The sequence below is a fragment of the Ictalurus furcatus genome, chromosome 6 (assembly GCF_023375685.1).
Source record: "Ictalurus furcatus strain D&B chromosome 6, Billie_1.0, whole genome shotgun sequence".
Taxonomy (NCBI): domain Eukaryota; kingdom Metazoa; phylum Chordata; class Actinopteri; order Siluriformes; family Ictaluridae; genus Ictalurus; species Ictalurus furcatus.
In genome coordinates this window covers 28,760,521-28,773,619 of record NC_071260.1, presented here as the reverse complement: position 1 = coordinate 28,773,619, position 13,099 = coordinate 28,760,521, and the positions used below count along the sequence as shown (strand labels likewise).

General features: G+C 40.2%; 1 protein-coding gene across 2 annotated transcripts; it reads right to left on the bottom strand.

Moving 5' to 3' along the window:
* Nucleotides 1–1,185: 1,185 nt before the first annotated feature.
* ndufv3 (NADH:ubiquinone oxidoreductase subunit V3) lies at nucleotides 1,186–13,082 on the bottom strand. Of its 2 annotated transcripts, none has more exons than XM_053627473.1 (4): nucleotides 12,986–13,082; nucleotides 10,630–10,735; nucleotides 8,386–9,555; nucleotides 1,186–1,535 (listed from the first exon to the last, which is right to left on the bottom strand). In XM_053627473.1, exons 1-4 carry the CDS (start codon nucleotides 13,028–13,030, stop codon nucleotides 1,363–1,365), a joined length of 1,494 nt encoding a protein of 497 aa, XP_053483448.1. In that variant the 5' UTR covers nucleotides 13,031–13,082; the 3' UTR covers nucleotides 1,186–1,362. The 2 variants fall into 2 exon arrangements, with proteins under 2 accessions (XP_053483448.1, XP_053483449.1); XM_053627474.1 differs by having other exon boundaries at nucleotides 10,636–10,735.
* Between the last annotated feature and the right edge of the window lie 17 nt (nucleotides 13,083–13,099).

Sequence of the window (13,099 nt, the reverse complement as noted above, 5' to 3'; positions counted from 1 at the left end):
TTGTTTTTATTTTTTGTTACAGTGGTGGAAATCATTCAGGTATTATATTTCCTCACTGTCGTCTTAGAGTTATTAGTCTGTTTAACTGATCACTTGGGGTAATGTGAACCGCTCGCTTTCATTAAACATTATCCTGGTCAGGGTTGCTGTGGATCCAGAGCCCATCTTGGGAACACTGAGGACAAAGCAGGAAGACACCCTGAATGGGACAGCAGTCCATCCCAGGACACGGTGCACTCACACTAGGGACTGTTTAAAACAATCCACCTATTGGCATGCTTTTTAAGATGGTAGAAAACTGGAGAACCCGGAGGAAACCCACACAGATATGGGAAGATAATGCAGAGAAACTCCACAGAGAGAATAAACCGAGCTCACTATTGAACCAGGGACTCTGGAGTTGGAGTTCAATGAATCAATAACAAGTCAGCCTATGAATAATGTGTTCCATCATGAAAAAAAATAAAATAACACTATGGCTCAAATATTTGAATTGCTAGATTTTGGTTATAAAATAAGCAGGTCTGTATAATATATTTTACAGTTAAAGGGTCTGTGACTACAAAATGTTTGAGAACCCCTGTCACAACATTCCCACTGAATCACACTACATTCTTTGTTGGCTTTCCAAATTTCAATTTCACTTGTATTTGTCAATATACTGACTAGAGTCTTAATACATACCCATTCATAGTGTGAATAGTCTTTACAGAGAAAATACGGTGTCCCATTCACAACTCACATTAGGATCCAATGTACATGACCATTATTTATGCATTTAGTGCGGCTGAAAAATATTGGTTTCTACAAAACCAAAACTTACCCCCCCCTTCTTCATTTACACCCCTCATCAGGATCACTTAAAATACAAAATCTTCAGTTCTTCAAAACTCAATGACTTTTGCCTATCTCTAAACATTCAGATTTTTGACTAAACCTCTAAGCTCACACAGGTGGAGGAAATAATATTTACCCTCCATACATTCATGCCCTAAAAAAAAAAATCTGTTCACAAGAGAAAAACCAGTTCCATTTTACGCCGTCGTTAAAGTTCAGTTAGCTGCAATTTGTACATTTTCTGGACTACACTGGAAAGACAACTAATAAAGCAGACCGGTGACTTATTTTTCACTAAAACTAAAAGCACAGGATTCTCGGGTACATCGCCAACACTAACAAACTTGGTCATTTTGAAATAATTATTTAATTAATATACTTTAATTGAATTACAAGCATTTCAGCAGAAAGTTGCAATGTGGTCAACCATCTGATAGACAAATCAGCACTAAGCAAAAGGAGTAGGATGTTTAATTAATCACTATGGAGAACAGGAAGGAGATCACAGGCCCCCTGAGGGAGAGATCAGTGCCTGGGTGAGGGTCTTCCCGTAGAGGGCTGGGGCAGACGGTGCTTGGCCATCTCCACATCCATGTCCACGAATGTGTAAGTGTGGTAACTGTGATGTTGCAGGTTCTTGTATGTGGTGTTGTCGAATGGCTCGGGTTCGGGTTCAGGTGCTGGGGCTGCAGCAGCTTCTACAAAAGGCAAGACACAACAGACCGAAAGTAAGATATGCAAAACCGATACTGATAAAAACAACACAACCACACATAAATAATTCTCTTATTTAAAGAATTTACCATAGATGCTGATAAAACTCAACACATGAAATATTATACAACCATTTTGGTGCAGATTATATGCTCTTTATCCATCCTTTAATTTTTCTAAAAAATTTAGAGAAAATGTAAAACTATATATTTTTTTTACATGTCTATATATTACATGTCAACAAAGTATGATCCTTACAGGATTTGACCTCGAGCTTGTCAGAAACAAAATGTGTCCAACATTTGTCTTATCACTTTAACTACTTTTTACCTCGTGACTTGAAAGGAACGTTTGATGGGAATATTCACACTTCTACCAGCATTGTTTTACAGTAGTTACTTCTTACTCTTTTCCATGTCTTTCAACTGCCCCCCGCCCCCTTTGTCTCACACATCAAACTAAAAGGAGTGTGAACGGCCCCAGGCCTCTCGTCTGACCTACAGACAACTGCCAGCTTCATTCATTTTAGCTTAACTGAGTGATTTTAATTTCATTCTCATTTATATAAATCAGTTAAAACATGCTGTAGTGAATAAACAGGAAATGTAATTATATAAATATAATTTATATACATGCATTTCAGAGCTCTTTTTTTTTTACATTTTAACCACTAAAAATTTAATCTAATCCAAGCTAATGCATAGCTGTATGTGGGTTAAAAAGAGACATGGCCTTTGTGTAAATTCGGACATAAACATTAAGACTTTTAAGACAGAACAGAAGATCAGAATGAAAAGGCAATAGAAGGCGGCGTGGTCGGTGACGGGTGGGGCTGCAAGGATCACTTAGATCTGAAGGCATCGTATGACAATTAGACACAGGAAAAGAAAAGGTGAGAAATCAGCAAGAGGCGACTTCAACCAACACCATCCACTTGTGACGTCTGACACCGTGACAGTAATTAACATATTAACAGTGTTGACTGCAGTTACCCCCAAAAAAGTAACCCACTTCAGATTACTAATTACTACTTTAAAATTGTAATCTGATTACATTATTGCTTAGTAGTTATATCATACACTTTCTGTCAAACTGTCAATCAAATTGATTGATGATTTATAACCCTCTGTGTTCCCCTGACTGACAGTTCTGTAGGCGCACCTAATATATGACCAGGATTGGTGGGGGTTAGCCCCAAGTATTGTCGGAGTATAGGTGTCTGTGTGTGAGATAATGGGTGTGTTTCATAGGTTTGTTGATCAGAAAATGGATAGGACATGTTTTTGTTGAAAAGTTTGGTGTGAACCCTGCTTTTTACAGTTTTAACCCACACACAATGTATACATTTTGTGGTATAAGTGATTGTTTGGCACAGAACTGCCGCTAAATACATAAGATTTTGTCTATGGTTTGACATCCCATGTCCCCACTGGCTGACAGTCGAGTCGTGTAAATTTATGACCTCTAGTAACACTGTTTGATCTGAATGTGTGCTCTTTCCTGGCAGTTGTCTGTCTGTGCGAGATAGAGACGTGTTTTCTGGGGGGGGGGTTCTGAACAGAATGCTTACAAATGTGTTTATGTTAACGAGTTAAAGGGAGAGTCGTGCGTCTCAGTGCTTAAATAACAGTTAAGACGTTGTAGTTAAAACACAGAAGAAACTCTGCAACTATCTGTAACAGTGGCGGCTCCGAGAAATCCTAATTCCCCTAGAAGACTGCTGTGTATTTCACCAACAAGAGGACCTGTTGAAATGAGAGAGGACCCGACTTTTGCTCCAACGTATATATAATATAGCTCGGATCACCAGTATGTCTTTACCCACTCCTGATCTGGAGTCTATTATTACTTTGTATTGCCTTGTATGGGTTTATGGCAGTGAGCAGTCATATACACTATAAGCCAAAGGTATAGAAGCAGTCAAATTATTTTTTTAAAGGTTCCAAAATAATTTAACAGCTAAGGTCTATTTCATTTCATCAAATACATTTGATACACTTTCTTAAATCATCCAGATTCACCTAAACCATACTTACGCTTCAAAATCAAACAATACTTATCACAAAAAGTCATTTCAGAAACAAATAATCACTTAAATACCACAAAATGGATACATTGTGGTATCAATACCACAAAATGGATACATTGTGTGTGGGTTAAAACTGTAAAAAGCAGGGTTCACACCAAACTCTTTATTAAAAAAAAAAAAAAAAAAAAAAAAAACACACACATGTCCTAAGCATTTTCTGATCAACAAACCCATGAAACACCCATTATCTCTCTCTCACACACACACACACACACACACACACACACACACACACACACACACACACAACATCCAGTAGCACACACACCCACATACGCCTACATGCTTAGGGCTAACCCCCACCAATCCTGGTCATATATTAGGTGCGCCTATAGAACGGTCAGTCAGGGGAACACAGAGGGTCATAAAATCAATCAATTTGATTGACAGTTTGACAGAAAGTGTATGATATAACTACTCTGCATATAAAATCTAATCAGATTACGAATTACTTTACTTTCAAAACCTATTAAATCTACAAAACTACACTACAAAGTGAAACTCAGTTCTTTCAGTAATTTTAGTGCTCGTCAATGTATGACATTATTAGAAAAAGTCGGATTTATAATAAAACCTGCCTCGGGTGTTGTCACTGTTTGTACAACTACCAGACGGATAAAATATAAAACTTTTCTCACTAGGCTAGTTTGGTGTCGCTAGCCAAGTGGAGGCACAGCTAAGCTATCAGTGTATGGGTTTAGCTGCTACAGTGCCATGTAGAGTACATTATCTTTCCTTATGTTCTGCTTATATCATGTTCACGTAAACTGGAACTCATAGACGCTTACACACCTTGTTTTCCTGCTCAGAATGAGAGGATGCTACTGTTTCAGTTTCAACCCATTTACTGGTATAAAAAACAAAGGTTGGTGTATATCCATTTTTCCTCACACTGACTGTGAGCTAGCATTTTGCAGAATTGAGAGACTGTCAGCCAATAAGACACGAGTATTTCCACGTATTTTCCCTGTCTGATTGGTCTCGACTCCATTCACAGAAGATATAAAATTACAGGCGGTCTCCTTTTACTGACGATCAGTTACGTAGCAACGAACCGCTCCAAGTGGAGAATTATCCGGGGCTACGTGATGATAAACGTGGTTTATTTTAAAAATGCATTTTAATTAATATTGTTTTCTTAACAATAAATTTGTAATGCAAGTAACGTCATTTTATTGACATCAGTAACTGTAATCAAGTTACATCAATGTAAAATTTAATGCGTTACATTACTGCGTTATCAGAAAAAGTCATTAGATTACAGTAACGTGTTACTCTGTAACAGGTTACACCCAACTCTGCATATTAATAACATTACCTACAATTACCATTAACTGGCACACATTGCATTAAGAGCTTTACCATTAACGTGTTAAAAAAGAAACAATATATTAAATAAAAAAAATATAGCAAATACAGTAACCCAAATACTGTTGAGGGCAAAATTTGTATCATCCAGATTTAGAAAAGGAAATGCAAAGGTGAAATAATAATAATCGTGTCTGCATGCATGGAAAGAAAGACAATCTACGAAATCTAGCACTCGAAATATGTTGTTGCTGTAAATTAAATTTCCTTAGATCGCAGATTTATCGACTCTGGCCAAAAGGTGTTAATTAATTTTCAGTAACAGCACCTCTGATAGTAGTTCAGGCTGCATAAAATATACATTTTATGTTAATGTGCTTGTTAACTACCACACAGTTTAGCTTGGAGGACTGTCCACATACACTGATCTAAAAAGGTGTGTAAAGTTTTTGTGTTAGGAGATGTTTATTTAGCATTTTTGGAAGGAGTCTCCAGTGTCGTCACTTTCTAACAGTCAGAATCCTGTGGAGAACGCTGCTGTTTTTCTCCTGCCTTATCAACTTCGAGAGATGCCACATCACACCACACCCGTACTTGATTATCTTTCCTCTAACAGCACACCTTGACTAGTCCGAAGAGTATACAAATTTTTTTTACACTCAACTATATAACAAACAGCTGTCTGTGAAAATGTAAGAAAGAAAGAAATGCGACGGAAGAAATCACAGTGGAAGGTATGTTGAGTTATGTTTACGTTTAAGAGAACAGTCCTTTTACATTTTACGTCATTCCCAGGTAGATAAAAGTTCGGTATATTAACAATGTGTCTATTCACTGTATAATAAAACTGCGTAAAAAGCCTCTGATTACAAACTGCTACTCTAAAATGCAATGCTTAGCAGTGAAAGCGTCAAAGATGAGAAAGACCCCAGCTATGTAAGAGGACTATTAGACGTGAGGTAAGTTGTGTAAATAAAAGGTGCATAAAAAAAATCATCATCAAATAGCACTGGATAAGCAGGTACAGAGGGAAAATAGTATTGTGGGAGCAGGGGCGTGGTCGAGCTGTGGATGGAAAGGAGGCGGGTTAAAACCTGTGTCTTATTACTGCCAGTGTACTTATTTGTGTCTCTTTGTGCTTTCAGTAACCGCCATAACCAAAGAGAGAGAGAGTGGCTGAGTTGGCGGATTGTGCAACATACAGACACACACACGAACGCGGAGAAAGCGTGAATTTGAATGGGGCGAAAGACATAAGCTAGTGCCGGCTTCTTTTCAGTTTGTTTGTTTGTGTTCAGTTTTTGAAAGTGTGCTGAAAGCATGGTGGAAAAAATAAAACACGAGCCCAGAGCTCAGCTAAAATTTCACCTGTCTCCCTAGTCTTTCTCCACACCCTCACACACAAGGTTCTACAGTGGTGACGAAACCCAGGATTTGAGGAAGACTCCGACACCGCCGTGGAAGCCTCACCACTCAGTGAGATCATCAAGGCCCTCACCACCCTCCACCAAGTGCTCTTCGACCTGCACAACGAGCAGCAGCAGCTTTTTGAAGCCCTCGTGCAGGAGCAGGCCGAGAGCCAGAGGGCATTCCTGAAGCAATCTCTAGCTGTGTCCCCTGCCACACATGACGCTCACCAAGATGGCCTCCACGGACGATCTGGAGGCCTTCCTGGAGCTCTCCGAGCATGCTGCCGCTATGTGGGAATGGCCAGAAGAGGGATGGCAGCTGCCACCAAGCAGCTGCCATCACGGACACAGCTGGAGTATTCCAGAGTTAAAGGGCAGTCCTGCAGCGCATCAACCGGACACCTGAGGAGCTCTACAGCTACCCGAGGTTGGCTGCCCCTTATGCGCAGCAGCTGAAGGACTCCTGTCATAATCGAGCTGGCGGCACTTGAGCAATTTGTCGGTTGACTGCTGACAGGAACGGTGGAGTGGGTCCAGTTCAATTGGTCCACATCCCTGGACAAAGCCATTCAGCTAGTGGGGATCACATGATAGCAATCACTGGTCCAGGTATCTCCCTTTTCCCTCGCTCTCTCTCTCTCCCTCCTACTCCTCCCTGGTCCCAGCTCTCTGAAACCGAGGTGCAGGGGCCCCCAAACCCGATTTCTTCCCTGCTTCCCCCTTCGCCTCTGATGTCTCCCCTGACTCCCTCTTGCTCTACACAAGTAGAACCTTCCCCACCCTCCATGACCAGGGTAAAACCCGGGCAGGTTTGCAGGCGCAGCGAGAAAGCCGGGTATTTCCAAGATCAGCATTCCCTCATGGAATTGAGTCTGGAATTCGGATCGGCCACAGACCTCCCCCGAGTGAGCAGGAACGTACTACGTGTCAGTGAGTATACAAGGGAGAACACATCAGGCCTTGGTGGACTTGGGGTGTAACCAGACCACCGTTCATCAAAGCCTAATTCAATGCGGGGCATTGGGAAAAGCACGATTGGTGAGGGTGCGGTGTGTGCACGGAGATGTTCACGAGTATCTGCTGGTGCCAGTTACAGTGTGGAATGTGCACAGCGTTGGTTGGGGAAGCGGTGCCAGGGCCGTTGACATCAGCTCCGCATCAGGGGGACACCCTTTGCTGGGATTTCCCCTTAGAGCAGTCGCATGATGAGGCCCTGTGGCAGACTTTTAACCAAGTGAGAGTAATTAATGGTCAGCAAATCCAACCTACTGTTGCACTATCCCACCCATATTTTTTGATTATTAAGGATATATATAAGGTTATATAGAGTGATGTAGGACACTGAAACTAAGGAAAAGACAACCCAGTTGTTGGTACCAAAGAGCCATAGGGAATTTCTGTTCTGTGTGGCTCATCATAATCCCATGGCTGGGCATTTGGGTTAGGATAAAACGCTAAACTCATGGCCCGTTTCTATTGGCCAGATATTCACAGCAATGTTTGCAGGTGATGTGCTGCATGTTGCCCATACCAGTTACCTGAATACAAAAAAAAAAAAGGGGTGGTTCAGGATGAACTCAAGGCTATGCTCAAACATGCCCCTGCTGCCACAAGCCTGTGTGGATTTTAGCCCAAAACTAAGCACCATACAGAGAAAGGAAGACAAATCAGAACTTTCAAGAAGATTTTGAGGAGAAGATAATTTCTAAGACTTTTAGCACAACACTCATTCATTCACTCATTCAAACTGGACATGGGAACCCAGAGTCCTGAAAGGCAGACATGCTGGCATTAAAGAAGTGGAGCATCTGTCAGTTAATAACGGTGCATTCTCATTTGATATAGACTGAACTGGTATTGTAAAGCAAAGAGAACTTTAGCAGGTATGTTTGCGGGGTACGAGGAATATAAATACCAATTTGGGCCATTAGCAGGATGTTTGTATTTTCCAACTAATGAAAGACTAAAATGTGGTTAGAAGCCCACTCAGAGGAGTGAAAAGGATTTTAAGGGTGATGTAGTGTGTACCCTCTGGTGCAGCTGCTACTTCAGGTTCGGCTTGGACTTCTTCTGCGACAGTAATTACAGGAGCGGGGTCGACTATCTCTTCTGATGAGGCTGCTGCTGTGCTTGAAGAAGGCACTTGTTCAGATGTAGATTCACTCACAGCTTCGGCGACATCAGGTGCTCCTTCAGGTGCTCGTTTAATTGCTCCTTCGGGCGCTCGTTCAGGAACAAAAGGTTGTACACGTTCAGGAACAGCTTCCATCGTCTCTGGTGCAGCTTTGATTTCAACTTCGGGTTCAGGTGCCACTTCGGTAGTAGAATCAAGGACGACTTTTGGTGTGGGTTCAGCGGCTACGTCAGAGGCTCCTTCAGTGACAGGTTCAGGGATGGCACCGGAATCTTCTAAAGACTTCACCGCTACACCTGCATTTTTTTCTGGTATAACCTCTGCTTGAGCTTTAACGCTCTCAGCTCTGCATAAGACAGGAGCGGGGTCGACTATCTCTTCTGATGAGGCCGCTGCTGTGCTTGAAGAAGGCACTTGTTCAGATGTAGATTCACTCACAGCTTCGGCGACATCAGGTGCTCCTTTAGGTGCTCCTTTAGGTGCTCGTTTAATTGCTCCTTCAGGAACAAAAGGTTGTACACGTTCAGGAACAGCTGCGGTCTTCACGTCTGAAGCAGGCTTTTCACTCACAGCCGAGGGCATTTCTTCCTGTCTTTTATCTTCTGTCTGGACCACTGGTTCAATAATTTCATTCTTGTCTGGTTTTTCATCATCAGAATCCGAGTCAGAATCTGAATCACTGGAAGAGGACGAGGACGAGGAAGACGTAGCATCATCGTCTTTTGATGCGACTTCAGATTTCGGTGCCTTCACATCAGCACCAGTTGTACTTGTTGCATCTTTTTCAGTAGCTGTTTCTGTTTTTGGTGGAGCTTCTGCTGCTGCACCAACATCACAGCTTTCAGTTTGAACTTTGGCAGAATCATCAGCGACCGATTCAGCTTGTTTGGCATGAGCAGTAGTGACAGATTCTGCACTAGCGTCTGTCACGGGATCCCTGCTTTGCTCATATTCGCCTAGTGAAACACCTTGACTGAGAAATCCTGGAGCGGAAAGTCTAGTAGGGAAGGCAACAGTGGTCTTGTAGGCTAGCAGAGCAGCCCTCTCGTCAGAGGCCTCTAAGGCTGAGAAAACGGCAAATGGGATAAACATTGTGAGCGGTTAATGTTTGATACAAGCATGAAACCTTGACTCCAGGAACAGGTTTCATTCATGCTGCAGGAACTCCAGCAACATCCCTGAAAAGCCCAACGTCGTCAGCAAAAACAGATCTACCACCTCCTATTTACACCAATTGACACAACACATGCAGTCTGTAATCTCAAATATAGCACGGCCTTATTTTAAAGAAGCAGTTTGTAACTTTGAGCCCTCTGCTGCCTGTGAGGTGAACTGCAGTTGAAATGAAAAAGCAGACTGACCCCACCCTATCTGCTGAAACTACTTCTGCCTCATGAGTTGACTTTTATGAAAACGGAACAGAAGTGAGCACCTCTGTTCCAGCTGTGATCAGAACCTACATCCGGGCCAGAAAATGTTTTTAGAAGAAACCTAAAATGAAGAAACAAACCATATCTGCTGGATGGTATTATTGCAAATCACACTTTTTTCCTAATGAACCTTTGCAATGAAGTCATTACAAAATGTTTACACACACTTCTATAATTCACAAACTGCTCCTTTAAATTTCTTACTTCATCCCTATGGCAGCTCCTACATACAGTAATATGTGATTTGCAGTGAAATATCGCTTGCATGGGTGAGTGACCAGAAAATGTTACTGAAAATACATTATATTATGTCTTTTGTGCCATGAAAGTAAGTTCCATTTTGAACAAAAATTTAATTTATATATCCTTTTGCGCTATTAATCTAAGCGGAGCAGTCAAGTCACAAATTAACATGAAGCTAGCAACTATTTTGCTATTCATTGAGTAGATAACTTACATACCTTAAAATCAAAATATATAATTCCAACACATGAACTCTTTCTGCACACTAAACACAAATAAATATAATGGCTACATGGGCTTATGGCTTATAAATACACATGCAGGCCAAGCCAAAAAACGAAAACGTGTCTGTGTGTTGATATTAGGCAACTGAAGCACTGAATTAAAGATGACCATGTAAAAATATCTGCTACTGATTAACTGTTAATCAAGATAAAGCTGTGAATAGAGAAGTCATCGTCTTACTCTTACTTGAAGCTTTCTTTGCTGGTTTCTTGGGTGCCTCAGCTTTAGTGCAGAAAGCAGCAGTGAGTGGGGTTCTCAGAGAGCCCCAGCCATCCTGCTGGAGGCACTGAATAAAAGACAAAAATAATATTTATTCAGAGTTACTTTTTTTTTTTTTTTTTTTTTTTTTAAGGGTTTAAGGGTTTGTAGGAACAGTTTAGCCAGAAATAAAATGTAATAAGAACAATTCTCTTCTGTTCACTAATTTAGCCCAATGCAGGCTGCATACATAAGTCATCACAAACCAGCCTTAAACGACATTTTTTTAGCTCAGTATATAATGACAGGCGATAAATTAAAGCAAAAGTGTCTTATTGATCACCATAAGCCACCAGAACAGCTTGAATGCACCTTGTCATTGATTCTGCAGGTGTCTGAATCTGCATTGAAGTCATGAACGCCATTCTTCCAAAATATATTACTTCAGTTGGTGTTTTGATGATGGTATTGGAGCGCACTCTCTAACACAGGAGTATCCAATCTTATCCGGAAAGGGCCGGTGTGGGTGCAGGTTTTCATTCCAACCAAGCAGAAGCCACACCTGAGTCTATTGAAAGGCAAGCTCAACTGATTAAACAGGTGGAATCAGGTGTGGTTCTTGCTTGATTGGAATGAAAACCTGCACCCACACCGGCTCTTTCTGGATAAGATAGGACAATTCTGGATCATGTCACTCCTAATTCTCTCTAGAGGCCAGTTGTTCAGAAGTAATCCGATCGGATTTCGGCTATCGGATCTAATCTAATCTTGAAAATGTGTTGTTCAAAAGAAAAAAAAAAAAGGATTCTGAAATCAGTTTAGACCATGTAATCTAATCTTGGTTTTGATCTGGATCAAATCTTCAGTATGTGTTGTTCAAAACCTTTTAGTAGGATCGGGAAACCTGTGATCCAAAAAAAAATTAGGATTATCCTGATCCCAGCAGATGGGTGGATTCCGGGAGGATTTCAGGAACAAAATGTAATAAAACTTTAAAACTGGTCAAATAATACAACATTTGTATAATGTAGTATATCCATTTATATATATTTTGCACTTGATTTGTTTAACCATTACACTGATAAAGTATACATTAGGCTACTAATTAAGCCTTTCAGTGCAGTAAAGTAAAAAAGATTTTGTCCCCATAAATAATCCCCAAACAGCTACCAATATCAAACAAAAATAATACATTTAATTTTAACGGTCATTTGTCACTGTACATTAATCACAATGTCAATTATCAGAGACGAACCGGTCAAAAGTAGTTCCAACAACTGCATCACTTATTGCTCCCCACACATGAAGAACTCTGAAAGTTCTTATTTCGTTAATTATCGGACATTTCGTCTTTTCATGATTTAAAAGATGTGTTCAAAACATCCACAATGCATTTGTGAATAATGTAGATTTGTTTGTTTGTATGTATTTGTTGTGAGTCAGATGACTGCTCGGATTGTTAAAAAAAAAAAAATGGTAAAAGGAAGGGGATGTTTGTATTGTTTTATTGTGCTGTTTTCTGTATCTTCAAATAAACACACTTAAAGCGACCCCATGCATTCGGCCTGTTGTTCTTTACATAGCTAGTAGCCTACATTGTGATATGTAGTCTGATGTAGAGCACTGGTAATCATGGAAAGTTTGTATCTGGATCAGGGTAATCCAATCCAATGTTGTTTTGAAAAACCGACACAAATGTAAAATATATTAATTAATTAACCCTGGATAATAAAACATGGGATTTTCAAATCCGGATCATTCTGATCCAGATTAAACTCTCTGAACAACTGGGCCTAGGTGTTATATTGGGTTGAGATGTTTGTAATGATTTAGACAGACAGACAGACAGACAGATAGTTTAATCCCAGAGGGAAATTCACACACTGGCACTGTGATTTGACACACACAGGCATTTAACAGATCCTGTTAAATAAACAAAAGTTTATTTAAACTTTATTTAATTTATTTTTTTTTTATTTAATTTATTTTATTTAAATTAAAAACAGAGCTTCATTATTATTTTTCATAATCGTCGATGCAACAGCTACAGTTTAGGCATTTTTCCCTGTGGGAGGTAAGAAGTAATTTGTACACAAAACAGCTGAATATATTTAAACAAACTTGTTTATGAACAGTTTTGGTGTGTTTATGCTACAGTAAATCCCCTAACGCATTATGTAAGTCGCGATATGAGGTTAAATAAGGACGGGTTGCAGCTGACATTTAATTTTATTTCAAGTTTGAATAAAACACAACCGAAAAAAGTTGTAGATAAAAACCGTCGTTTCAAATGGTGTATTTTTTTTCACACTTAGATCTATCCGTTTATTAATTTTACCTTCAATGCTCCGAGTCGTCCTAGCCTAAGCAGGGAGGTCGCCATCTTTGTGCTCCTCTTATTATTGTACGTGCAGAAAAACGAACTTCATGTGAAGCGTTCCGGAAATCAAAA